Source organism: Lolium rigidum, chromosome 3 (genome assembly GCF_022539505.1).
Source record: "Lolium rigidum isolate FL_2022 chromosome 3, APGP_CSIRO_Lrig_0.1, whole genome shotgun sequence".
NCBI classification, from domain to species: Eukaryota; Viridiplantae; Streptophyta; class Magnoliopsida; order Poales; family Poaceae; genus Lolium; species Lolium rigidum.
The window spans coordinates 107,950,483-107,965,605 of record NC_061510.1 but is presented as its reverse complement, the minus strand read 5'-3'; the positions used below and the strand labels follow the sequence as shown (position 1 = coordinate 107,965,605).

Sequence of the window (15,123 nt, the reverse complement as noted above, 5' to 3'; positions counted from 1 at the left end):
TCGTTGCTCCCACACCCCCTCCGATGATGATTGTGGCACGGCGGCCGAAGAGGAGCCGGCACCCCCAATGGTCAAGATCAGCCGTCAAGAAGCTCCACTGCGTCTAGGAGCAGGAGACCGCTGAGGCGCGACAGCACGAGGAGGAGGACACGCGCTGGACCATCCATCAGGTGCATGTGCGCCTACGAGGAGTTCCAGCGGAAGGACGCCGTTCGCCGCGTGAAGACGGAGCTCGTTGAGCTCAAGTGGGAGGAGCTCGCCGTCGGTCGTCGTTCGCCGCCTGCTCACAAGCCCCGGTGAGGTATCTTGGGGCCAAATTTTGGTAAATTTAGGGTTGCGGTAGGCTAGATTAGGTTTTTTATTCTACGTTTCTGGTGATTTTGCATCTGTATGATGTATCCATGAACTCAATCGCGATCAATGTTTTGATGAACTGCTTGATCACTTTAAAGTTCTCCCACGAGAATAGTTGGAGTACTGAACTTTACTTGGATTTGGAGATACGATCAAACGGTCTATGTTACATTACACATATGGCATTCCAGATAAATACTTCAAATTACAAACGTTGAACGCGACAGAAAAGCATCATATAACCTGGAATAGTACATTAGTTAAGGAAGCAACCAGCTCTGCTCAGGAGAGGTGAACGTTGAACTGGAGCATGTTTTTTCCACCGTCGGTGGTGTGCTGATCGTCGGTTTGCAGCGTCTGAATGGCGGCGAAGCCCTTGGCGTTCTGGTACTTCCCGGTGCCGCCGATGATGGTGACGTGGGACGCTGACGCCGCCATCCGGTGCACCCCGACGAAGCTGAGCGTGTCGCCGTGCACTTCGCCACCGCCGAACATGGCCGTCAGGACGACCGTCTTGCTGGCGCCGTCCTTCGAGGCCGCGACGTGGAACCCCTGCGCGCTGCCAACGACCGCGGCGCCGAGCTCGTGACTCTCGGTGAGGTCTTCGTCGATGATGGTGGTTGTGCCGAAGAGGGCGTTTTGGGGCGCGGCACCGGTCGGCATGTCGCCCGCGTTGACGGAGGGGATGTTATTGTTGCTGTTGTCCTCGACGAGGTTGACGGATGTACTTCCAAGGACGCTGTTGCCGTTGCCCAGGTCGGCGGCGCTCGCCACCATCCCAGTCACCATTAGCGCCGCCGACGGCCACGTGCCGCCGCCGAGGATGTCGTGCATGAAGAACGTCAGCGGCGGGTGGTCACCCGCAGACACACCGTCGTTTGCCGTTACACCTTCAGCCGCAGTGGGAGCTACCCCTGCAGCGCCAGCGGCGTTGGATGGCAAAGGTAATGCCGCCGCGGGCGCGGGCGCGGGCACTGGCACCACCACTGGGTCAGCAGACGGCTCGGTCGGCACCTGCAATGGATCCACCGGCAGAGGAGCCTGCACCGGAGGAGTCGCCGCGGGATGCTCGTCGAGGACGCGGCCGGCGAATGCGCAGCTCGCGACAGCGAGCGCGACCATCAAACAGAGCGCCACCTTGACCATCTTCAAACGTATGTGTTTGGACTTCGGAGGACACCGGAGAAGAGCAGGGGCTCTGTGTTCAGAGAGTTCAGAGGCTACGTGCTCCAAAGTAAATTCTTCGAGTGGCGACTGCTGCTGCCTGCTGGTGGTGTGCATCAGTGAGTGCGTGTGTTCGCTAGATTTATACGGGGTTTTCGGTGTGCAGATCAAATGGAGTGCTGTATGTGTGGCAGGTGCATGCAGACCGGGAAACAGGTGGAGTTGCTCTGGTGTTGCGGGGTTGTTGCACAAGATACTATCGGAATCTATCCTCCCGGCGACACGAGGAATTGTTGGGATGAGTCAGATGACATAGGGAAACCGATGCATCGTTCCGAGGAGTTGGCGATGGGAGTGACGAGTTTTGTTCAAGCAAATCAGCATGTGTTCGCGTAGGTGGATAGACACAATAATGCAACGGACTTTAGTGTGTACTAATAACCACCATATATTGTTATTATCTATTATTATATCCAAGAGACAATTTAATATTTGTAAAAAGATTAAATTTGTTGGAGCAAGCCCATGCAACGGACGAGTAGTGCGTACCACACATAGCGTAGTAGCAAACCAATCTAATCAACCACAACGAGCTTTGTTACGTTGATAGTGACGCTCCGATGGAAGTCCTACAATTTGTACTAGAGACCCAGATATATGTCAACTACATAACCATGCTTAATTTTGTGCATGAATCTTTATTTCGGAACCGGCACCAGCGCTTGTATAGAGAAGATCATATCGAGGGGATTGCAGTTGCAGGCGACCATCTCAAACAATCGAACCGTATATAGGCGAAAGCAGAATCTATTTAAGTCATTTATGTGTCGATGATTACTGTTAGTGATGCTATTTGAATATCAAGTGCACAACATATACACGCTGTCATCCGGTGTAACTTGCAAGACATATTTAACCACAAAAACAGGGTAAATAATCATGCTAACATACAATTTAGACTCTAGATTCTACAAATATGCTTACCTAATCCTACACAACAACCCTCTATTAAGATATTTGTTAGACAATATTATGAATACTATATCTCTACAATAAATATGTATATACTCTCTCCGTTACATATTAGTTGTTGTTGATGTAGTTTTATTTAGTACTATGGGATTATGAAAAATTAGTCGATGAAGAGATCTATGCTACAAGAATTTAAATCTAGAATAATGAAGTATTTTTTTAACAATATGCATCACGAATATATTAACTATATTAACTCATAATGCTACAACTAACATTTGACAACTTTTTATGTGGTTAACGATGACAAATAAAAAAGTATCCATGTTAAAACTGTATAAAAGTTTGATAGAAATTATTAAGATCAATTTAGCCACAGATCCAAAATTTTGTTTCAGCTGGTTCTAGAGCGACTCTTCGAGCCAAATCTATTTGTGAAGCCACGCGAGATGTTCAACTTCCGTCCCCAAAACAAATGAAACTATTACTTAGAAAATCTCTACACAAAGAATCAATTACTCATGCTGAACGAAACAAAAAGATTTTGATGCAACCATAATGGTTGGTACCAATGGACTAATTGGCCAGTACTCATCATGAGGTGGAGATATGGTTTTCAGGAGAGTGGGCTTCGGACTACTCGTCGCCAATCTAGATTCTCACATAGCCCAAGTTGTATTTTTTGGTACTTTTGTTCATTGCACTAGTTTAAAATAGCTCCCTGCTTGGTAATAAATTGTTGGGTATATGCCCTAGAGGCAAGCATGGATGATATGTTTTCAGATGTAATCATAAAGTTAGGCTCTCTTTATATGAACATGTATATGTACCATCGAGTACATGATTCGGTTGTGAAGCTATGTATTCATATTGTTCATAATAGATTGTCTTTAATCGTCAAGGTTGTGTTGGACACATAACCTAGAGTAATGTGCAAGTCACCTAATGGCCCGGTTCCACTGGCCATGGGCATCGTGATGTTAATCCGATATGCACTAACTCGGCTAATGTGTTAAGCAAGTCGGACTTATCCATATTGAAACACTACGAGCAGATTCTCATTTATGTCGCACTCGATGAAATCCTTATACATGAGGTTATAGCATCATCCGAGTGGTGGATCGGTCAAATTAGATTCCGCAAAACTTTGTTCCGTAATAATGCACTTATAAGGGTATAGAGTCGGGCCGGCTCAGAATCAAGTTGCGTGATGTCGATAACCAAAACGAGAATTTTCTCCATGTGGGAAGCATGGCCATGTTTGAGTCGGCGCCGACTAGGAGTTAGTTAGATGGAATCACATATCATACATAGGATAGACCCATAAAGATTTACAATCGTGTTCTAAACAATTGGCTGGGGCCATTCCTAGTAAAAATTGTAGAGTTCACAATTTTTTATTTAAAATATGAGAAAATAATACCAAAGGGGTTTGAAATTTTGAGTTGGGAGCTAGGCCCCCACTCAGCCGTGCTTGGATCCACCCCTGATCGCGGATCAAGAAGAAACTTAATCTATTCAAGGGATGGTAATAACTTACCAGAAACTCAATTCGGCTCCCGGGTGCGTATGATCCCTCTACCATAAAAACATATTTCCAAGTGTTAAAATATTTTGACAAAAAAATTTACATGTACATCTCCATAATATATGTGTATTCGTCAAGTTTCACGAAAAAAATGATATTTTTCGTAGTCTTAGAGAAAAAGAAAAAAATTATCTTGTGACAAGTCTTTGTTTCAGCACCGAATTTTGTCTTTTTTACACACGCCACATGACATGTCGATTTTTCATGAAACGACTTTGTGAGCGTGTAGCACATGAAGATGTACGTGCGAAATTTTTGTTTCAATTTTTTTGACATTTTAAAATGTATCTAACATGTATTTCAAAATAAAGGGAGCATACGCTCCCATGTGCCAAAACATCACTCCCACTATATCTTGGCAAGGAATATCGTGAAGTAAAAGGACTTGAACGAAAGTCACATTGGAGAAAGGTTTGTCATATGACTTCACGTTACTTGGGAACGGGCATGTTCTGCCAGGATCCGCTATTCAGTTATCGACTTGAGGCCTTGATGGAAGTGACCTGGACTCGGAGCCGCGACCTGGAGGAGTAACTCTAGTCATGTTGTGGTCGTAACTCGTGAACCTATAGGCTTACACACTTATAGAAAGGAGCCCACATGAATTAGATCTGTGGACATTGGGAATATTGTTCTAATTGGTATCAAGAGCCGAGCCCGTTCAGAAACAATATATAAGTGAGATGGATGGGAAAGATTCCCTACCCTAGCTGTCATTTTGATCTCATTTCCAAATTGAGAAATATTACGTGGTGCTTCTCTTTGCACATGTGGATACCTTAGTAACCTTACACGTGTGATGGTCAAGATCAAGGAGTTCGTGGATCCACTGGAGCTATTTGTGGGATCAGACTCCACTGCCCTCACGCGCTACATCAAGTTTCCAAATTGAGAAATATTACGCGGTAATCATCGTGGCCTATCAGGTTTATCTTGGATTACTGTGTAAATTTTTTTTTGTTGCAAGTGTTGCATCTCTATGTGACCCAACATAATCGTTAGTTGCTATTGCTTGATCCATTGCTCGATTGCTTGTCTTGGTAATGACAGGTAACTGCTGCTGCTGGTGTGAATGTTTGATAAGTTTATACAAGGTTTTTTGGGTGTGCAAATCAAATCAACTAATGTTGCAGTTGCAGACTGGGACACAAGGGTGGAGTTGTTACTCGATCCGAACCTGACCACGCGGGTGGAGTTTTTGCCTGGACATCTTCTGCGATCTTGCACATATACATACTACAGCTACAGGCAAATTTAGGAGAAACTAGCAATAGTTGGGCGTCAGAGGACACATGTCCCCGAGGCATTGATCCGACGAGATGCAACCAAATCAGCAGTGTGTTTACAGGTTCAGGCAAATGCTTGAAATGCGCCCAAAAAAATGACGACCAGTCACAAGTTTTGCTCTGCAAGATTCTGCACTATTTCATGACTAGTGTGCATATTTCACATGCTGACCGCTAAAACCCCGCTGGCACTGTGTCACAGCTAACAAAAGCATACTGATATTTGCATGTAACACTGAGACAAAACCTACCAAACAAGGCTATGATATACCAAAAATTCACATCTATACTCCATTACTCCGGCATCAAAGAGCCACTGGTTCTCTCCAGTTGGGAGGGAAAAACACTAGGTCACAGTTATTAAAGCTAATAGTTACAACAAATCCCACCGAAAATTCACTTGTAATGATGATTCATTACAAACCTGCCTGTTGCTGTTTTTCACTAGGCATGGAGAATTCCTAGGCGCTTGGCACCTTTCAGGAACCACCGACCCATCGATACCCTAGAAGGCAATTGGTACAATTTCTTGTTACATTCTAGACACAAAACCTACCAGATCGTCTCATCCCCAGAAACTCTGCTATGGTTTCCTCCAGCAGACCCTCAAGTACCATTGTCCCTATCTCCCTCCCGACAAGATCGACACCATCTTCAGAACCATGCTGCTCCAAGTCCATCATCAGCGGGTCGACCTGATTACAGTCCATTTCTTGCCGTAACTGGAACACCCCCTGCCACACATACTCAACAAATCCCTCCTGATCCCATCTGGACGAGAACCTTCGGAACAATCCCTTCGACCCATGATGAACCAGAGAGGTCATTACTTCTGCAATGACGGCATTCGTGAGATCAAACAGGAGCATCCTCTCAGACCGTTGCCATAGAATGAGGCCACTGTACTTGTTTTCAAGTATCTCGAATAAATCAGGGCCAGCAGGTTGTTCCGAAAAGCAGTACATGTCAAGCTGCCCATCCTGGTAAGCTGCATCAATGCCCAATAAGGTGAGGATATCAAGCACATAAGAGAAATCCCTCTCTTCTTCATCCATAAAAGCATGGGATATCTCCATTTCAGGAAGTGGCTGATTTGTTGAGGCATCCTCGTCGTCGCTTGCTATAAGATGATCGGTGGCGTCTGCATCCTCAGTAGTCTCCGTTTTGAGAAGCTGAAGTTGCATGCGTAGTCCTATGATATTACAGAAAGTCAAACTTAGGAGCCGAGAATTAAAGAGGAGATGAGTAGGCAAAGAAAAAGTAAACCACTTGCCTTGAATATCTGCACTAATTTTCTCAAAATCTCCGGAGTAAACTTCTTCAGTATCCAAGGAAGATTCAAGAACAGACACTGGACTTGGCTGTTCATCATTGCTGGAGCCCGTCGGAGAGTCTGATCCTGTTGGGTGAATCCACGAGGCAGAATCATGATGGTGCTCAATCCCCACAGGAGATTCTGTTCCTGTTGGCGGACTAAAGAGAGCTGAGTAATCATCATCAAGATGGTTTTCAATCCCCTCAGCCTGAAATACAATACAACCAGAAGTAGGTAAACATGTCAATTGGTGATCAAGTGAGCTTTTAAAATTACCAAAGAGCTTTTAAAACTTTCTTGAGGGAGAGAAGAGGGGAGAAAAAATAAATGGGATGAACATATGTATTTAACTATCGTACAAATTGATGCATCTCCAGAGAAATTTATTAAGGATCCAAGCAAAGAAATGCATAATAAGCTAAAATTAGGCAGTATACATGTAGTATACCTGAGTCTGTAGATTGTCAACATCAGGGACACGAATGCGGAAATCTAATGCTGTTGGTGGCTGCCGGTGCATTTGCTGATTCAGTTTAGCAGGAGAAAGTGGTTCTTTGTTCTGTTCAAAAACTGCAGAACTGGTACCCAAATGGCACACTACATCTAACTCATGGCCAGGATCCACGGTATGAGCAAGTGCTTGTTCAGATGAATCTGGCATGTCAACAACATCTGTTGGTTTCTGAGAACTTACATGTACTTCATGGTCAATCATCATTCTTTCCTCGTCATCTGGGGACACTTGTTCAGTTACATCACCGCGAAAAGCTGAACCTCTAACCAGCGATTTTTTTTGTCTGCTATGGCATGCATTCTCAGAATCATGGGGTCCTATTTTGAGAACATCCTTAAGCATGGAAAACTCATTTTTCCTACTGCTTTTTTTTCGGTTGCTCAACTTTTGAACACTCTGGTGTGAAGATGACAGAATAGATTTGGACCTTGCTGAACTACTTGGAGCTACACCTCTCCAACCATCCTTGCTGCTGATCCCGAGGGGATTGCTACACGAACCTGGCATTCCATTTCTCTGCAATTCTCCCTTTGGACTTTCCTGGTCGGACAGAGCAAACATGTCTCCAAGCACGCTGAAGCCATTATTCTCAGGTTCTTGATTCTGAAATTGATGGGCTATCTTCCATCTGCTAGAGAGATGTTTCTTTGCTTCCTTGATGACTGATGATTCATTTGAATGTGCTGGTGAAGAGTTGAAGCTGGAAGAATCCCAACTATCACATAGTTCAGAAGACCTATGGACTGTCTCAGAAGTCTTGAGCTTAGTACGAGATGACACAAAATACGAGCTTTCATCTGACAAAACTGTGCTGGTATCTGGTTGGAGAATATGTTTCCTATTACCATCACCCCTAGCAGCTCTCATTTGTTTTGTAATCTCTCTTGCAATTTCTCTAGATCCCTTTTTTATATGACCTACTGTCTCAGGATTGCCAAGGGACACTTGACAAATGGAATCTTCAGTGTATGGACTCCACATGCCATCATCCTGACATGATGTGTGCCTTCTGTAATCAGAATGAGGGATTTCATGTGAAAGGGCATAGGATCCTTCAATGTCCCGAGCTTTATCGAGGCTTGGCTTCAGGACAACAATCCGTGTGGGACAAGCTCGTTTATCACTTATTTCCTGATGACTTGAACTTGATAATTTCTGCCTCAGTGAACCTGAGTCATCTTTGGGGGATTGACTGGATAACTTGGCAGGCGGTTTCCTTGTAGAGTGTTTGTTGAAAAAGCTTTCAATGTCATTATCTTGTGAATAGATATTGTCTGTATCCACAAATAGATTTCTTTTAGATGGCTTCAATATTGTAATGCAGTTTGCATTAGAAGAGGGAGAACGCTGATCTTGTTTTTCAAGAAATTCCAAAAGAAGATCCTTGTTAGATACCAATGCATCAAGTGTCTCATTCAACTCTTCTGACATCTGAAGGGATTCATCTGTAGAAAGACGTTTTGCATCCATAAATTTTTGTCTTATGAAATCTAGGTTAGCCTTCTCAGTTGCATCAAATCTGGAAGTTGCATTTCCATTTTTAGCTCGGTATGCCGCCCTTACTCTCATCGCATCCATAACCTCAAAAACATCTTTGACCTCTGGCATCTCATCAGTCCTTCTCCTCTGTGGGAGATATCTATCATGAGAAATACAAGCTGAAGTGTTGTGTGCACGACTTTTGCTATGTCTGTGATGGCTACGGGTCCCAACCGAAGGGAGTGAATCAAGACCCATTAGTCTTCCGACAGCGCCTGGTGACGTATGCCTAGCATTGGCATCTTTCGAGAACTCTTCGTCTATTAGCTTTTTCATCGGTACACAGCTGGCCTGTCTTGGTTTACTTTTGCTGATTTCCTCATCAATCTGAAAAAAAAGGACATCCCACTATATTAGTTAAGCAATCAAATAACTAGGGCATAATGAATTGACAGCAGAAGATAACTACTGAAGTATAGTCAATTTCCAAAGATGTTAAACCGCATTTTTCCCAGTGATATGGCCGAAGGAACTATAGAAAACTATGGTTCTACCTCAAGTTATTCCATATCACGTTTTAATATCAAAATACAAAAGGTGCGAAATGTGCAAACAAGATAAGTAATATAGGCAAGTATAGAATAACAGAAGTTGAAATGATCATAAAATGATAAGTATAACACTTTTTCCCCGAGAAAGATAAAGTTTCTCATATAGAGATGTTATAAATGATGTATTTTGGTCTTCTAGTACAGTTGGATTTCAAAGTGCATACTATTTTGTCACGTGTGAACATACATGGAATAGCGGAGGTGTCGCTATCCATAAGTTAAGCCAAATGGCTTTGGAGCTTTAGCACCCGTCTCTACTACAGCAGAATGATGTAGCTAGCTATTTTCAATAATTGTATATTCGTGAAGCAAACTTGATACTGCAAAACACGTATCAAATGTTTATATTAGAACAACATGTGCTGACGCATTTCAAGCTCCCTAGTTTCATATCAGAGGGTTATAGTTAGTATTTGGAAAGAGGAATCTGCACAATATTAAAGCTTAAATTACAACTGCAAACATATGTAGCATGTGATATAGCTCTTTAGCTAAACTCAGATCACTCACCTGAGTATGAGAGAGTATCCTTGAGTTACTTGATTGTTTCCTCAATGACCCAGCCACTGTTTTAAAGAGGAAAGGAACAGTAAATATTTTGCATAGTTATACACGACATGAAATTGGCAGAAGAAGCAAAATATGACAGCATGGTAAGAAGAAGGAACTTCATGTCGAACTATTTTTTCTGCGAGGAAAAGGAGAAAAAAAAAGGCAGGCCATATAGAGAGCAGTCTTCAGCTCCAGTTCACTGTTATGCTAGATCCTGTTAAACAGGCATGTAGAAAGGAAATATACCTAGCACAATAATTACATGCAAATATCAAGTAGAACAACAGTCTTAAGAGAAGACCAGAAAGAGCTGATACAAGGTGTGTTAGGTTCGCCATCGTGCCATTTCTTTGAATAAATTCACACGATTTAATTTTTTTAAATTGAAGAAAATGCATAATCACAACAACCACCTGGTGAAGAACACCATCATGGGAAGCATTGAACAAAAGATTGTGCATGGTACTTTGATTCCCGAATGGCAGGCTGAATTTTTACCAACCTTTGCACTTTGTTTATAACCAACGGTCAATTCACTGAGGATGGGGAAACTGATACAGAATAAGTTACGGCTCTTGTACAGACACGGACAAATTCAAACAAAGATTCTCCTGGTGATTAGAATAAGAAGCCCCACTTGGCCATGAACCTTCACGGCACCCAACTGACATGGGGACACAAGAGGAGGCCATAATTTAATGCTTCTAGTTACATCTCCAGCAAAATTACGGGCAAATGAGGTTTCTTTGCGTGATCTGGTGGGAAGTGTCAAGTTGACAACATCACACATTTCCTCTACATGCCTCTAGAGTCTAGGGTGTACAGTCTCTGTCTGCTCCCCGCGACCCACCTAATAATCTGAGTTCATCGGAAGACTGCAAAACTGGATGCATTTCTTCTACGTCTGGTTTAGGGGTTGGCTTTTGTCCTAGAACTTGCACGGCAACCTTAATGTAACTTCAAATTAAAGAACCGGAGGGAAAAAGACATGTCCGCTATAATCATTTGAAATTCAAAACAAGAATCTTCTCTCTCCAATAAAGGCTTTGATGAAACCTAAAGTACATGGGAAAGTTATGCCCCCGTCCGTTTGCTTAAAACAACAGGGATGGATAGATATAATAAGTACACACTGGTGTTAATATATCTATCTATGAACACAGAAAATTAATGTGAATCTACTACTCTAATTATAAATTCAGACAATTAGCACAGCCAAAAAAAACGTCATTTTCAGTGTATGATTAATCACTGAAATCCCTATAAAAAAGTGGTGGTAGAATAGGAAATTTAATTCAGATATATTAGCAAAACCCTAAAAAAATCTGAGGATGGTAAATGTGCAAGCAATCCCAAAGCTTCGGATGGAAGCACGAAGGAAATAAAGCAATCCCCCATCTCCCAACGCGACAGCAACAGAACAAAGAAAAAACCCCAAAACCTTCACTATCAAGGAGCAAATAAGGGATTTCCTAAAAAAAATCAAGTAAGGGATCTCTATCACATGGTCTCTGAAAAAAATCCAAAATTTACGCCACCCAAAAGAAAACAAAAACCGGGATGATTAATCGAAAGGGACTAGAGCAGGCGAGCACGGACCATGGTGATCGACGGCGGGCTCCGCAGACCGAGCACCGTTCCGGTCGAACGACTCGCCGCCCTCTCCCCTGCGCCTCGATCTGCTGCGCCCGACGCTGGCCATGCCCGGCGGCGGCCCTCCTAGGTCCAGCAGAAGCGGCGAGGCAGCCGCTCATCCACTCCACGGACGCGAGGGGCGGCGACGGAGCGGCGGAGGAGGACGAGCGGAATCGATCTGCGCAGCTGCGCTGTGCGCGTGAGGAGTGGTGGCGTGCGAGGGGGAGGGAGGGGGGGAACGCAACGGGCTTCCCTGTTCTTGTTTTCGCGTCGCCGTTGCTGGCTAGCTGGAGTGTCTGCCCACGACCTGTTCCGGGGCAGTGGTTTTTGTTTGTATCTTGCGGTTTCCGCTCTACTAGCTCACACTTTTCACTTTTCTCTCTCTCTCTCTCATCAACCCCACGTCTTTATCTATCACTATCTCCGAAAAGAAAATTCTTTTATCTCCAAATTGAATTTTGCATATCTTCCCATTTTGCTATACATATACATGCCCTGGCTTAGTTATTCTATATATCTTCCTTTTTTGAGATATATATTTAGTTTTATTGGGTGAACCCCTTTTTTCTTCTTTTTCGTGTGTACACCCAAGTTAGTTAGTAAATTGCAATTTAATATTTTCTTGATATTAGTTTGGAGGTGATGAACTTCATGATGGAGTGAAATTGGGAGAATTTATTTGTAGTCATCGGCAGTCCACTAAATGCATTTGCGAATATTCTTAGATGTTTTCATTTGTGTTACTGTTATCACCAAGATTTAACCGAGTCAGAGGTGGGCCGCGATCAGGATGGGCTTAAAGAAATATACGTCGAGGATTATGTGAATCGGCCTTTTATACCAAGTTGGGTTTAATTGCCCTTGTATCTGTAAAGTATTAGATCTATTTTAGTTTAGAGATAGAATCTTACTCGTGCACGGTTTAGTGCACGCCCACATTAGAAAGTCCGCTGGACTATAAATATGTACTTAGGGTTTATGGAATAAACAACAACTCACGTTCAACCCCAAAACAAACCAATCTCGGCGCATCGCCAACTCCTTCATCTCGAGGGTTTCTATCAGGTAAGCGACATGCAGGTTGGAATCCAATCCGGATCAATGTGTATCTACCGCGCAGAAGGACGCCCGTGTCAATCGCCACCCTGATGATGAATCACGCACCGGATCCTCGGAACGCAGAAGGAAAGTCAGGGAACACCCAAATCCTATCCCCGTACCGTCAAAGACGCCACCGTCAGATCCAAGAAAGGGAAAGGATGCAATGTACTGCGGACGTGAGAAGTACGGAACCCCTCTCCTCCGCCTAATGGTTACCCGCGACCCCCTCGCCGCCGTAGTCCAGCCGGAAACACCGGGCCCCAGGGGCATGGTGGAATCGTTATCCGCGACAACGTGCTGCCAAGAAACGAAAACAGGGAGCGCTCGCCGGAACCGCGCCGGAACCGGAACATCCCTCGGGAGCCGGAGCCCGGGAGGAGTCGGAATGAGGAGCGCGACCCGGAACCTCGCCGTAGTCGCGACCCGAGCCTCGCCGAAGCCATAACCCGGAGCCCCGCCGGCACGACCAAGGCGGCCAACGCCACGGCGAAGGCAGCCATAGGAGCCGGAGTCGGCACCGAGAGGGCGAGGAGAATCGAGCCGGAAGCAAGAAAGCGGACCGACCACCTCGCGGGTCTCCCTCGCCTCCACCTAGCGGTGGTGGCGGAGGTGGAGGCGGAGGCGGCGGCCGAAGATCTCGCTCTCGCTCAAAATCTCCACGTCACGGCTCGCGCGACGCGCGGGACCGCCTCAACGAGTACGAAACGGACTACATTGGTCCAAAGTGCTTTGGCGAGGATGATTCGAGAGGAACCAAAACCCAGGAGCTCCCTCAAGTTACCGGAAATCGAAGCATTATGATGGCACCGAAAGGCCGGATACCTGGATTGAGGATTACTACAATGCGGTAACCTTCGCTGGGGAACCCCTAATATCGCTCGCCGCATGCTCCAGTTGTACCTTGTAGGACCAGCCCGGATTTGGCTCGGCGACCTCGAGAAGAACTCCATCTTTTGTCGGTTCGACACGAAGACCGCTTTTGAGAAACACTTCGAGAGGCACCTACAAAAGACACCGCCACGGCAAGCGACCTACAAGCTTGTATCCGGAAGAAGGGAGAAACCTCAAGGAACTTCCTCACACGATGGTTGGCATGCGAGAAACGAGTGCGAAAACGTCGACCACACCACCGCCATGTACGCCTTCATTGGTGGACTGCAGAGAGGAGGACTGCCGAGGCATAAGCTCACATGTATGGCTAACGCCAATAAGCCGACTCTGGATGAGATGATCTCCATTGCCGGTGACCACACTTGCCGCCGATGACGACGCGAGGCGGTGATATAGCAGCTACGAGCAATCCCCTGCACCAACAAAAGAAGAACCGCGACAACGGAAACAACAGTGGCCATAAACGCAAAAACCCCGATGATCAGAAGGGTGGCGGATCCGACATGGTCGCCATAGCGTTCCAACGCGGAGGCTCAGGAGGCGGAAGAGGACGCGGCCGTGGAGGCGGAGCCGGCAGGGGTCAGCAGCATACCTCCGAGGTCACCGCTGGCGGATCTCGCGCTCCGCAGACCTACGAAGAATACAGAGACATGCCTTGCCTGGCCCACTTAGATCCGGCTACAGGGAAGTCCACACACACCAACCGCAGCGCAAGTGGGTCAATGACCTCAAGAACGACCCGGAGGCGAGGATACAAGCGAGCCCGAAAACACCGCCCACGCGGCAAAGGAGGCAAGGGCAAGAGCAAGGACAAGGAGGAGGACGAGTTCGAGGCGATGGACGAGGATGATAACTCGCCGGATCCCAAAGCCGGAACCGCGAGGAAAATCCAACCCCTTCGAGAAGAAGAGCGTGGGGGCTTACCACACCTTCCTCGGAACCCCCACGATCCGCGCCGCAAAATCAGCTACCCGGTTCCCGAACGCCACGGTTCGGGCGTGCCGCGATATGTCGAGGTGGTCGGAAGTTCCGTGCACATTTGACGGGCGGATCATCCCGCCTCTGTGCCAAAAGAATATTACGCCTTGGTTGTGAGTCCCCGCATAGACGGGTATGACTTCTCCAAGTGCCTCATGGATGGCGGAGCCGGCTTGAACATCATGTACACTGGAGACTGCGGAGCGGATGAACCTCACCAAGGAACAGCTCAAGCACGGCACAAGCGAGTTTCACGGCGTGGTTCCGGGTAAGAAGGCGAACTCCCTCGGCAGCATCACACTTCCCGTGGCCTTCGGCGATGTTCATAATTTCCGCGAGGAGAAGATCACGTTCGAAGTTGTGCCCTTCAAAAGCTCCTACCATGTCATCTTCGGCAGGCCCACCTACCACAAGTTCCACGCAAGGGCGTGCTATATCTACAACAAGCTCAAGATGCCGGGTCCCAACGGTATGATCACCATAACCGGAGACTACAAAAAGGCTCATGAGTGCGAGTTGGGCGAAGCCGCCTTCGCGAGTACGTCATATCCGGAGAAGAGCTGAAAGGCTACGGGGCCGCGGTGGATCCGGCCGAGATGCGGACCACCAAGAAGCGAGATCTCCGAGCGAGAAAACCTCCTTCAAGCCCGCGATAGAAACTAAGAAGCATGACCTTATTCCGG

At 46.0% G+C, this 15,123-nt stretch overlaps 2 protein-coding genes across 2 annotated transcripts; both read right to left on the bottom strand.

Moving 5' to 3' along the window:
- Positions 1-636: 636 nt before the first annotated feature.
- Positions 637-1,500, bottom strand: LOC124695319 (dirigent protein 24-like). Its single transcript, XM_047228175.1, has one exon. It carries the CDS (start codon positions 1,498-1,500, stop codon positions 637-639), a length of 864 nt encoding a protein of 287 aa, XP_047084131.1.
- Positions 1,501-5,632: 4,132 nt separating this feature from the next.
- LOC124697958 lies at positions 5,633-11,537 on the bottom strand. Its single transcript, XM_047230486.1, has 5 exons — positions 11,435-11,537; positions 9,794-9,849; positions 7,128-9,059; positions 6,638-6,887; positions 5,633-6,556 (listed from the first exon to the last, which is right to left on the bottom strand). Exons 1-5 carry the CDS (start codon positions 11,535-11,537, stop codon positions 5,904-5,906), a joined length of 2,994 nt encoding a protein of 997 aa, XP_047086442.1. The 3' UTR covers positions 5,633-5,903.
- Positions 11,538-15,123: the final 3,586 nt, after the last annotated feature.

Excerpts from the sequence above, each read along its gene's own strand:
- LOC124697958 (XM_047230486.1), bottom strand. The coding sequence starts at position 11,537 with ATGGCCAGCGTCGGGCGCAGCAGATCGAGGCGCAGGGGAGAGGGCGGC. Across the intron at positions 6,888-7,127 it reads TTGACAATCTACAGACTCAG|GCTGAGGGGATTGAAAACCA; the intron begins GTATACTACATG and ends ATTGTATTTCAG. Across the intron at positions 6,557-6,637 it reads AATTAGTGCAGATATTCAAG|GACTACGCATGCAACTTCAG; the intron begins GCAAGTGGTTTA and ends GTAATATCATAG.
- LOC124695319 (XM_047228175.1), bottom strand. The coding sequence starts at position 1,500 with ATGGTCAAGGTGGCGCTCTGTTTGATGGTCGCGCTCGCTGTCGCGAGC.